The 13,031-nt window shown below is 41.3% G+C and overlaps 1 protein-coding gene and 1 long non-coding RNA gene across 2 annotated transcripts in view; one reads left to right on the top strand and one right to left on the bottom strand.

Annotated features, from left to right (window-relative positions):
- The window catches only part of LOC142774536 (uncharacterized), a 117,258-nt gene that overhangs the window by 86,875 nt on the left and 17,352 nt on the right, over nucleotides 1–13,031 (bottom strand). The gene's annotated exons all lie outside the window — the stretch shown is intronic.
- LOC119180811 (endoplasmic reticulum metallopeptidase 1) overlaps nucleotides 1–13,031 on the top strand; it is a 62,941-nt gene that overhangs the window by 36,259 nt on the left and 13,651 nt on the right. The window contains exons 10-13 of the mRNA XM_037431946.2: nucleotides 4,219–4,371; nucleotides 5,270–5,469; nucleotides 7,820–7,935; nucleotides 12,666–12,844. Of these exons, the coding sequence (XP_037287843.2) occupies nucleotides 4,219–4,371; nucleotides 5,270–5,469; nucleotides 7,820–7,935; nucleotides 12,666–12,844 (648 nt within the window). The remainder of the gene's footprint in view (nucleotides 1–4,218; nucleotides 4,372–5,269; nucleotides 5,470–7,819; nucleotides 7,936–12,665; nucleotides 12,845–13,031) is intronic.

Here is a 13,031-nt window from a genome sequence, read left to right as displayed (position 1 = left end):
GCTGAGCAAGTGAGTGCCCAGGGCACGCAGCGCCGCACGAGCTATCTGCTGCTACACCTGTGCTCCACTGCACAGTGTAGCGGTAGCGCACTTGCTGTTTTGCTCGGCGCACTTAGCTGACACAAGGGGCTTTGATGGCGACGGCAGCAATAGCACTGAGTGCGGGCTTAAGGAGCTTTGCTCCTTAAAGAAATTTTGAAGTGCCATGTCTTCAGAAGGTAGAACTGAAACACGGGAACACAGCAGGGGAACATCCTGTAGCACCCTAAGGCAAGCCAAGACTGCACTGCCGAAATCATTAGCAATATAAGCTAAAGCATGCTTAGGGAATAAGGAGAGAAGCCATTTTCAAAAAGCATGACAGCTTCTGCTACTTTTGGAATGTAAAACTTCACTAAACACAGTGCCACAAGTGCTTCATTCTGTTGGGTCTGGTGTTATATACTTGGAGACAACTTATCTTGACATTGGAACGAAAACTATGGCGACAGGCCTTCGGCACATTTGTGTTGCTGAAAAAGTAGTACAGCATCTTCAGCTGATTTCTATTTTGCTCGTTTAGAAGATTATATGTGCGATAAATGTGAATGAGAGAAACATTTTGATGCTTCAGTGTATATTTTAGTGTCATACCACGAATATATTTTTTTCATCAACTAAACAGTGCCTTTCTGGTCTCACACTGACCCACTACGTCATGGACGCCATAGTTACTTTGAAAAGTGGGCGTGCTGGAAAGGTGATGCTGTCTAAGAAATGGAAAAAGGAAGGCATTCTTGCAAAGTGAACAATAACTATTTTACCATTGAATTGCCGCAACTGTTTGATTCTACACACAGAGTACTTGCTGAGCTTGCTACCATAGTACTGTCACTGGTAGAATAAATTGGTATTTTTGGTGCTTTTACATTAATAAAAATGCCAAGAATTGGTGGCATTAGCATGGCATCACTGAAGAGCTAAGCACACTTAAAGATGCATCTGGCTACACCTGGGCGAACTATATTCTGCCTGTCAGAATGATGTCAAAAGTACCAGCAGGCTGCCAAAGCTAGAAAAAAATGATGAATTGTTCGCTTGTACAGTATTCACGATTTCAAACACAACACCAGGTTTTTAAGTATAACAACTGATATGCACGACTGCTCGAGATAGCCACGCCATGTTGAGACTAATCTGGTCTCTAAAGATATTGTTGGCTCTGTTCCTAAACGAGGTCTGTTAGAAAATTATCCCACCTTTTATTTGGGGGATGGAAAGCTGGTCTCTAAAGATATTGTTGGCTCTGTTCCTAAACGAGGTCTGTTAGAAAATTATCCAACCTTTTATTTTGGGGATGGAAAGCACATCATGAAATAAACAAGCACGCTTGCATTAGCCGACCTTGAACCTTCGTGCGCATGCATACATTTTTGTCCCGCCTACCAATAGTGTCAGTCGCGTTTGGGTGAAGTAGTGCGCAGTGCTCTCGTCGGTTTTTCATTGCAAGGAAAAATGACAGAGCAACTGGACAGAGCCTGGCTGCCCATGGTGCACGCCTGAACGAGCGGATATGGCACATATACTTGGGCAGTGCGCAAGAAGTGAAGATAGGCCATGAGAAGGGACGTCAGCAACTGAAGGACACTCCAAAATGGGGTGTCTTGCTGAGCGATGGCAAGCCACCCTTCTCAGCGAGGCCCTCGAAAACCAAGAGTGGACTGTCCAGCGGGCCAGGGCTGTCGCCGAGGACGTCGAACGATGTGTCCCTGGCAGCCTAGCCGCAGGCACAGGAACAACCGTTGGACAAATAAAGTTTATTCAACTCGACTAATATGTCTCGGGAAGATACTTTTGCCAGTTTGAAAAGTACTCCAGCACGCATTGCGGCATACCAAACTTTGCACAATGAAAAGCTCTTTTAAAAAATACATGTTGTAGAGCAACAAAAATAGTTGTAAAGCAATAACAATATTTTGGAATGAATATAAATGCAAAAAGTGTGTAAATTTTGGTTGCCAGCTGGTAAAGAGTACAGTAAAATACGCTATACATGCAAAAATATTCGAAACTAAAAAAATTTAAAATATACATTTGGATGATAAATGACCCAGAAACAATATAAGAAGAATAAATGTTGTGCAAATTGTTTCTATTCACCTAGACACAAAAAAAAAGGAGCCAAGGTGCTGTTTCGTTGCTCGTGCGATACAGCGAAAAATAGCTTTGTTTTTCGTGAGACCCAAGTGAACTCGTACACTTTTCTCAGTAAATTTTTCTCTTTTTTTTTTTTTCAATAAGCGCCTGCAGATGTTCCAGTATGATGTATGTCCGTGGTGTGAATAATCCCTGTATAAATCAGATTTACAATAAAGATCACTATTTTGTTTACCATCACTTCTCTCCATGAGCCACCTTGCTCCACGTAAGTCGGCATTCCAATATATGCATCCAAGCATATTTCCTAGCATTTGGCACATCGTATAAAAAAACATACAATATCACGCACAGTTCAAAAACGTCTCACGCTGCTCCGTAGCTAGGGCCAAGATGTGCTCTGGTGGCCTTCTTGTCATGAGGAGAAGCTCTGCAGCCGGCGCCAGCGCAACGCGCCTCAGCCTAGTGTGGACCTTGTATGTAACCAGAGTAGCTACAACATTGTGCACGCAGGTCAATAGCTATACACGTGCGGCAGAGATGACAACTTGAGGCCGTAAACAAAACAAACCTATGAATGGCTGCAAATGTCTCAGTCATGACGCAAAACATAGTTGCCATAAAACTCTGGTCATCCTCGAACTCTAAGCTCATCGTCACTTAATTCAGGTGGGGTTGAAGACAATTTTGAGTCACCGGTATGTTTTGCAGCACTGATGTGCTAACATGCACGCATGACAACGATACCGTAGAAGGGACTAGTGACGATATATGTGACCTTGTGTCTGATATAACGGTACAAAAAAAAAAAAAAAAGCTGCTAGAAACTGGCTAAGAAGGCTACCTCGACACTTCAAGCATGCGGCGGACCTTCGGAAATATTTTTAGCAGAACGGATATTTTGTCACTTCTAGAAACAGCTCTTTGTTGAATAGCTGGCATAAATTTCTGGCGATTATTATAGCTAAACACCATTAAATTGCAAAGCTGACACTTTAATTCAATATTTTTCTTGTAAAAGTTTTTTTCATTACAGAACTTCGGTGTTACTGTAACACAATCAAGAAGGGCATGCACTTCGTCAAGTTCACCATGTCTAAAGCATTTTTCCAACAACACATGCACATTGGTTTGTGAAAAGGTCTGTTAAAAATCACCATGTTGCCAAAACAGGCAAATTCAAATTGATTCTGAAAGTTGAGCTGCTGGAGTGACAACTAAAAAGCACTGGGCGCACGAGAAACAAATTTAACATTCAAAAATTGACGATCCAAAGCATCTATCACTGGTGATCGATTTGAATAGGCGTGGTAACGAAACGAAAACTGAAGCATGTTTCAAGAAAAATGATTTTGGAGCATATAAAGACAGTTTGATCCCTACTTAATTCAAAAAGTAAAAAGAGTTTTCAGAAGTGAATGCCAATGGCACATCTTGGAGAAAAATGGAGGCTGTGGCTGCAGGGCTTTTTGAAATGCAGTGACGTCATCCCCCGTATGCACATTATCTATAACAGCAGCACTGCTGAAATGCGGCCTTCTCGATTAATTCCAGCAACAGCATGAGTTAGTCCTGAAGGCCATGACTGAAGCTACAAGAGACGCTTGTGGATGCAGCGCATGGCTGTTTGTTGTTATTCCAGATATCATAATCCAGCAACAGAACTTTCCGCTTTACTATTCCTACGTGAGCCCTAATCAGCACCTTTCATTTCGGTTCATTCAGTGGCAGGAACCTTCCATCAGAATGCAGCACAGCTCCACCATAGAAACCAAAGATGACATATATTTTTATGCCCGCACTTTTGGTGCACTCATGTGGGTGGAGAAAGACAAGCTTTTCTTTCATGTATTCTAAAGCTGCTGCTGGAACAACCACGAAAAAAATTCCTACATTGTCGGCAATAATGTTCTTTCTTGCTCATTTTAAAACATCTTCAGCTTCCATTTAAGGTTTCACAGATCCAAGTCTTGCATTCCCTTTGTAGTGCAGCACCAGTAAGGCAATCATTTAGGTGAAGGCTCCTGGATTTGAACTGATTAATATTGCAAGAAACTTTATTTCTCCTTTGTTTTGCTTCAGGTGCCACTGACACATGTGTCACGTGATGGATGGAAGCCCGTAGCCGTGCTCTCTGGGCTTGTTGTACTGAGCATGCTGATTGCCATGAGCCCATTTGGGTTTCCGTTCTCAGCTACTCCGGGAGATGTGGCTCCACAGCGAATGCTGCTTTTTGTGAGTTTGAATTACCACCTCTGTTGCCATTCCGTCAAATGCTCACATGGGAAGCTCATCAAAAATGTTTACTTACCAACGTTTTGATCATAAAGACTGGTCTTTATCAGACATCGGTTTGATCAAAATCAATCGCCAAATGAAACGTTATAAAGAAAATAGTTATTTAAGAAAGTAGATTTTTTTTTTCCTGCACAGACAGATGCAGGCCATGCCATGCCATGCCATGTCACAGTGCACTACACCACTGTATAACGCTGATTACGACAATTACTGTGTCTGTTTTCTGACATGCCTTTATAAAAAGCACATCACTAAAATAAAATATCTTACATTTTTGCATTTGTCTTTTTCAAGGTAAAGCTCAGTTTGATCAAGACTGGTCTCTGGTTAAAACATTACAAGTAAATAGTTTTTAAGAAGTGATTTTTTTCTCACACATACACACACGTGTGTACACACACACCTCACATAATCACACCACCCCACTGTAGACTGCTGAATAGGACAATTACTGAGTCTCCGTTTTTTGCCCTCCCCGCCGCGGTGGTCGAATGGCTAAGGTACTTGGCTGCTGACCCGCAGGTTGCGGGATCAAATCCTGGCTGTGGCGGCTGCATTTCCGATGGAGGCAGAAATGTTGTAGGCCTGTGTGCTCAGATTTGGGTGCACGTTAAAGAACCCCAGGTGGTCGAAACCTCCGGTTTTGGGATGTTAAACCCCACATATCAATCAATCAATCAATCAAATCCATTTTCGCCCATGCTATATCACGAGCGCATCACTAAAGCAAAATACCTGGTGTTTTTGCAGCTGTCTTACATATGCAGTAGTGCACCAGTCTTGTATGTGGTTTGTTCAGTGAAAGTATTGATTTAGTGTGTAATGTCTGTTTCAGAATGTGGAGCGAAAGTTTTACGACAAACACCAGAGTATGGTTAAACAAGATGCAGGAGTGTGGGCTGTCCCGCTTGACTTCAATGGTCCACGCACTATTTGGCAGCATATAGGAACAAAGCACCACATAAAAAAAGTGGACTGCAGCGAGCATGTCTACTGTGGCATGCCATATTACTTTCCGGTCATCTCAAAGCTCAAGTGAGTGCGCCCTGTGGGGTTGATTGTTCCCTACTTTGTCGATTGGACTTGCATATGATGAGAAAAAACTTGAACCATGCCTAAGCTTTGTTTTGAAGAGCTAGAACGCGACAGCGTACTCAGACCATGCTCTTATTTCCTTCCCAATTGCTAGCCTAGCTTCACTTCTCTATTGACACCTAAACCATGCGGCAAAAAAAGCCAAAGTGCAGACACATGCCACTTTCTACATCCATTGCATGTGGCGCGAGGTAGCATGAAAAGCACGCTCGTGGCTCTTTGCACCATCTCATGGTCTTTCTGTCAACTCGCCAAATAATCTTTGCGATGCACACACCACCAATGCCAAATGGTGTACTATGGTATATCCCCTTCAGTCACAAATTATGATGCACTGTCTACATATGTGTCAAACTCGCATTGCAAGAAGGGGAAGATGGAAGCTTGAAATCAGGAATGCATAAACATGGGTTAATAGCACATTAATAGCTCAATCGATACCTTGTTATTATGCATTCACTCATGTTCCATTTTGACATAAAATGAAATTATAAGCTCTAAATGTGTAACCAATTCTTTATTCTATTCATGTCGAGGAAAAAGAAAGTAATAATTATGATGTTGGCTCAGGAATGTGGCATGTCAAATGACCTGTCAAACATTGCATTGCCTTGATCAAAGTGATTGACCGCAGTTATATGTACTTCAGGGAAGTCAGGTTAAAAAACATACTGAATATGCAGAAGGCTCAGATAGTAAAATGTGCACATGTATCTTGCTCTTTTTTTTTGCCAACAAGTTGATGCGTAAACAAGTTACATACACAAACGTAGCTACTGCCACTGAAGGGGATATAAATTACTTGCGGTTGGTATGGTAGAAGATCTGTGCGTGGTAGCCGAGTGTCTAAATGCATCGTGCTATAGAGTGAGGGGTTACAAGTTTGAATCCCTAATCCCACTGGAAATGAAGATTTAATTTTACTATTTTGTTATCTACATTTACCTCCTTTTTCTCTGATGAACAACACTTACTTTTTTGTTTACAACCAAAGATGACGCCAACAATGAATTTCTGCAAAATGAGCTCTTAAATGCTATCGTATCAAAAGTATGTATCAAAGTAAAACCTCCACGCGTACTAATGTTTTAGAGGTGGTTTTGGTGATAGTACTAGTAATAGTAGCAGTAATTTAACGTATACAGGAAGTGTACTTTGTAATTCACTGTGATAAATTTTTCCACTTCATCATTGCTGAACAAAAAAAGCTTACAACCACTAGCCCAAGTGTCCAAGAGTCACATAATTATAAGAGCACAACTGATGCCCTATTGCACATTATGTGCAGTTCTTCAGAGAACACTAGACACTGCAGACAAATGATAAAAGAAGCTCCATTCCTATGATACTTGTGAAATTCTATTTTTCATTGTGTCAAAGGATGACCAGCGTTTTTTGTAGTGCTCTGGCAGCAGGCCACCTGACTGGTCTGGTTGGTGCATTGATACAAAGGGACCAAAACAAATGTGACACCGACGAACACCTGTTTAAAGTGCACTTTCTTTCCCTTTCATTTGTGATGCTCTCCATGACCTCATTCATGGCAATCTCTGAAAAGGGCACAATTTGCGTGGCTAGTCTTGAATGACTGGCCCTGTTTGTACTAGGGTGGCTTAGTAACCAAACCTCCTTATAACAGAGATGCATCTTACACAAAAGTAAGTTCGTTATACCCAAAATTTGTTATAAATGTTCATTCCTAACACTGTTTCTATTATTGCAAGGTTATTAGTTTACTTTACAGTAACCAATATTTCGTTATATCCTATTTTGTTATATCCAGGTTTGGGCGTACAGCCAAGCTATGTGCCCTATTTACTCACGTAATCCTTGCACTTGCATTGTTCTCGCACCCCCGAATCGCCCAACAAAAGTGCCATTTATTTTTCTGCGAGTAATTATCACACCCCAGAGATTGCAATAGCAATGTCGTCGGCTTCCAACCACTGATTATAATAACGCTATAATGCTTCGTTCTATGGTGCTTCAACTTTGCTGTAACTTCAAAAAAGCCTAACTCGTGTATGTGTCTGCTCTTTCGTTGCTTTAAGATGCTGCCATATTATTTTTCAACAAAGTGAAGCACTCATTTAGTAAAGTTGTACGACCTGTTATCATCCGATATGTAAACACAGACACTATACACTTTGCTTCTCCGTTTGGCATCGTTGTAATGAAAGTAAGGGATAAATGAAAAAAGATAATGTTTTACTGCATGATGCTTACAATAATTATTTTTGGCATGCTGGTCGTTTGCTCTTCTTAATGATTCCTCGAATAATTTTTCTAGGGAGACGTACTATGCCGACTTCCCAGGTCCCATCTTTGACAAGGGCAGAACATTTCGTCTCCTGTCTACAAACCTTACTAAGGCCAACACGATAAGGCTCGGCTTCGAACTTACAGGTAAGAGTAAGCATGGTGCTATCAGGTGGCTTTCTAAGCATATGTTTGTTTCTTCATCATCATCAGCAGCAGTCTTAGAATGCCCACTGCAGTGAAACGGCCTCTCCCGTGTTCCGCCTATCAACCCAGTCCTGTGCTTTCTGCTGCCACGTAACGGAAAACTTCTTAATTTCATCTACCCTAACTTTTTTTTTTTTTTTGTCTCTTCCTCATGCGTTTTGCCTTCTCTCAATATCCAGTCGGGGTGCACGTTAAAGAACCCCAGGTGGTCAAAATTTCCGGAGCCCTCCACTACGGCGTCTCTCATAATCATATGGTGGTTTTGGGACGTTAAACCCCACAAATCAATCAATATCCAGTCGGTTACCCTTAATGACCAATAATTATCCTGCCTACGTAGCGGTTATCCCTAATCCTCTTTGTTCCCTGACCAACTCTGCTCTCTTCCTGTCTCTTAAGGTTACACCTATCATTTTCCTTTTATCACTCGCTCCCTCGTTGTCAATTTGACTTGAAACCTTTAAGTAAGCCGCCAGGTTTCTGCTCTGTAAGTTCCGGTAAAGTGCAGATGTTAGACCTTCCTCTTAAGAATCGTGTTAGACTATCAGTCATGATCTGAGAATGCTTTTTTTCGAATGCTCCTTATCCTATTCCTATTTTTCTAGCTATTTCACTCTCATGGTTCGGTTCTCCATTGTCTCACTACCTTTGGAAAAGCGCTTTTATTTCTCGATATTGTTGCACATTGCTTAGTTTTATGTGTCCATTTGCATCTATCTAATCACTCTCACATTATTACTTGGTACCTAAATTTTCATATTCACTACAAACAACTAGGCTTGGGCCTAGTTGCCTTGAATATTTGAATTAATATTGCACTGAATATTTGAATATTTGAACTTTGAATATATGAATGAATATTACAGTATTCTATGTTGTTTTGATGAAATTTCAATTATTGGAAATTTCAAAATATTCAAAATAAACTAACAGGCAACTTTATTAGAATAAACCCAGTTTGAAAGTTCCGCCCGAGAGGCGGGCTGCGTGATGGTCACAAGAACTAGTGGCGCTGCAATAAGATTTTGCTCTAGCGGCCCGGTGTTCGCGTGTTGTGGTCGGCGGTGGCGACATGCAAGCGGCTACCGCAAATGGTGCGCTGTATTTCCACGTCACTTCTTGAACTGTATGAGGCATAGCGAGGAGAAGCAGTTTCATCTACATTGAGGTACGCGGACTAGCTTTGTGCCAGGCTCCAACAGCGGCGGCCCAATGACGATTCGACTTTACGCAACTTGTTCGTTCGTTAGTTTGTTTATTCATTATTTATTTTCTATGTAAACATGGTTATACAGTAGCATGGGCCAACATAAAAGCTGCTATACGCAGTTTAAGAACCTCATATATGTAGCCTCCGATCTCTTACACTCAGCGGTGATGGGCTAGTAGACGAATGATCGTAAGCAAATTTGCTGTCTAGCCCTGCACGTTACCCTAGAGAATTCATACTGTAGGGCAAATAAAAATTATAATTCTATTATTATTATTATTATTATTATTATTATTATTATTATTATTATTATTATTATTATTATTATTATTATTACATGTGGTAGCAATTGGCAGATATGGCAGAGGTGGTGTCGTTGAGTATTAGTATGTATATTGTGGGCAACAGTTACAAACACAATTACAAAACTTGGAGGATGCTTGAGCTTTGCCTTCAAGAGTAGAACGCAATAGCGTAACCGGGCCCTGTGCGAACGATTTTCTCAATTACTAGCCTAGCTTCGGTCTCGACGTATGCCTCAACCGTGCTGTGATAAAACGGACAACTGTGCGTGCAACACTGGCCGTTTCAAATTATTGTAGAATGTCTACTACAAGTACAGTTGTGAAGTGCTCACTGCGCCATAATTGTTCCTTTTGGGAATTGGCAAAGGGGCTTTTTTACACGTGCATAAAGCAACACCCAAACATAAGCTTGAGTGCCCTATAATGGCTGAGCCTTTCTAACACCCACTCATTGCGCCTTTCACATGTTTAGACGCCTGGCGCGATTTTACGCTTCTAATTTTGACCATTGGGGTGCCTCTGTGGTATAACACCTGATTGCCACGCAGAGACCCTGGGTTCTATTCTCACTCGTACTCAAGTTTTTTGTTATTTATCTTATTGACAGGTTTCCTTTTTTTTTTGTCAAAGACAAGATGATGTTTTTTCGCTCACAACCGGAGACACTGACAGCGACGCCAACATCGGAATTTCTGTGAAGCAAGCTTGTTAAAGCTATAACATTCACTAATATACAGTGCATAAACATTATAAATATAAGTATAGGTGAAGAGACAGTTGTTTATCCTACAACCTAATGTGAGAGCCTGATCAAAGCACACACCAAAAAATTGTTTTAACCTGCAACAAAAATAACCCGGGACAGTGACCAGATAATCAAAACAACTCAAGGCCATGTTGCTATAGTATAAATTGGGCATAGTCAAGTGAATCAATTGCATGCCATCATTTAGTCTTGAGTGGGGTATAAACCAGTTAATCTTGACCGTGATAAACCTCCAAACAAATCCGTCACAATTCAAAGGTGGTACCAAGCTTTGCGTTACAAAAATAGAACTTTGCATTTGGCTCACTGCCAAATGCAAAGTCCATGACAATCAATGTGAGAATGACGGCATCATAACGCACTACCGTCATGTCTTACTGGATAAGAAGTCTTCATCTCATGTGAAAAGTGGGAGCTCGCACCCGCTACCAATCCGCGCTTGTTCCCAGCGATTCCGCCCCATATATCTAAGCCGAAATGTTCATAACCAAGGCGCCCGTCCTGCACCCTTAAACGCATGGTGCTCCTCAAATGCTCAGAGCCCAGTTTGGAGGAGCCGATAGAAATAAAACAGCAAGACGAAAAGCACGCAACGAGCAACGCTGTCGATACTTTGAGTTGCATCAAAGTGACATTCGATCAATTGTCAACTGTCTCGCTGCCTTAAAAATAGTGGATATTATTGCTTTCATATATATTTCCCTTATTAACCAACACAAACGTGTGTAAGTAGTCCTGTTCTGCCAGTGACAAGGTTTTGTTACATTTTCTTCATATTACAGCAATAGATATTTTTCTCAATTCCAGTGTTCCCATTTCTGAACCTTAGTGCAGGTACCGGTGGCACATGTCGGTGTCACTTCCAGGTGCAGCAAAGTGCACCGGGAAGTAGCACACTATCAGTGCGCTGCATCTGTAGGTACCTTCGTAAAAAATTGAATAAGTTATAACGTGCAAAGAGGGCCTCCAGCGTCTATCACAAGTACCCCTAGAGCAGGCGCGCCCAAACCACGGGAAAGTGCATTTATTCAGATGAGGTGTTTTCAAGAAGGCTGCTTAAATCATCCCTTACATGGCCTTCTTTCTACATTAAAAGCAATTGATAACTGTCAAGAGGCTTTTCACAAAAACCCCCTGGTTGATGACCTCTTTTGGATTGTGCTTGAAAAGTTGGAGTGGTTGCCACTGCATATTTTGAGTTATACCGCTCATCATAAAAATGTCATGGTTATGCTGTACATTGTGATGGGAATATCCACTTTTTTCTTTTTTTTTTTTGCAAAAAAACCAAGCAGGAGCTTTCTTAAAAGGTAGAAAATGCGAGAAAGAAGGTGAAGTTGCTGTAATATTTTGCACTCTGCTCTCGATTGGTAGCTGTCGCAAAGACTTGTCTCATGAACAGTATGTCTCATGAACAGTATGAAGCATGGGTACTGTTTCTTCAATAAAGTCCTTTTTTTTTTTTGTAACTAGTAAAAAACATGAGTACTGTTTTTCCAAAGCATTTTTGTATTCCAGTAAGTCAACTTGTTTGAGGCTTTTACAGACGTTTTGAGCCATTTTTCGTCTAGGCAAGATGACAGTGGTTGAAATGGTAGCGGTCGTCATAAAATTTTTATGCTCAAAATGCTCATTCAAATAAAATTTCCCTTACTTGGAGGTTAAACTGAATGCAGGAAGTGCAATTATAAGTAGGACATCGATTCTTAGCCAACTTGCAATGAGCAGCACATCCGGGCCAATCTATACAAGAGATCTTGTGTGTATTATAAGCTGTTCACAAATGCGACTCGAGAATGTTGAGTGGAAGCGCATGATGAATGATTAAGTTCAATAACAGTACAACAGGGAAGCAGGCACGAGGAACAGCGCAGCGAACTGTCACGATACGTCGCCGTTGCAGACAATGCGTCGAGAGTAGCACAAGGACAGACTGCAGTGCCGCTAATTCTCGCGACTGCTGTTTGGCCCATTCTCCTCTGCTGGCAGAGATGCGGAGCTTTGAAACTGAGTTTATTCTAGTAACATTGCTAACAGGTGTATATTAGGCCAAATGTAACACCCCTGTAAAGGTGGTTTCACTGCAGTAAAGGGATGCAATGCCACGAATACACCTATTCAAAATTGCTTCCACTTCTCTTCGATAGATGACATTTGCACATGCCTTATTTCAATTTAAAAAAATATTGAGCAGGTTAGTTGGATCTGGACAAATATTCAGATTTTTTTGTATAAAATGTGATGTATACTATTTTAATTCAACTGTATTTTTTTTACCAAATCACTATTCACTTCGAATCTAAAATTCACTATTCACTCCAAGTCTACAAAACATTCAAAAATTAAGAAATGGACTGACTAGAAGCCCTCAACTATGCTCTGGTTTTAGGTCCCAGCCACATGGGTCTAATCATGTCGCCCTGGGAAGGAGTAAACCTCACTCAATGGTCATTCACTCCTGGCACACCGTACCGAGGCATCAAGTGGAAGAACAACAGGGATGCCACCTTTGTCTACCTCTCTCAAGGAATCGACATGGGACCCTGGAACTTCTGGATTGAGCTGCAGGTAAAAAGTGTTGAATGTTTGGGAATGTAGCAGCGCTAAAAATGTTTTTTGTCAGTAAGAATTTCGCTATCAGTAAATGCCTTTGTTCGTAGCTCCAGCAGTGGTTGAATTGTTTCAGTATTCTGCTTTTGATAACTAGGTCGGAGCTACACTCGGCAACAACTTTTCTTGACAGCACTGTGGAAGC

This window comes from Rhipicephalus microplus, chromosome 10 (genome assembly GCF_043290135.1).
Source record: "Rhipicephalus microplus isolate Deutch F79 chromosome 10, USDA_Rmic, whole genome shotgun sequence".
Taxonomy (NCBI): domain Eukaryota; kingdom Metazoa; phylum Arthropoda; class Arachnida; order Ixodida; family Ixodidae; genus Rhipicephalus; species Rhipicephalus microplus.
Note: the sequence above shows the minus strand (reverse complement) of the source record. Positions and strands in the feature narration are given on the sequence as shown.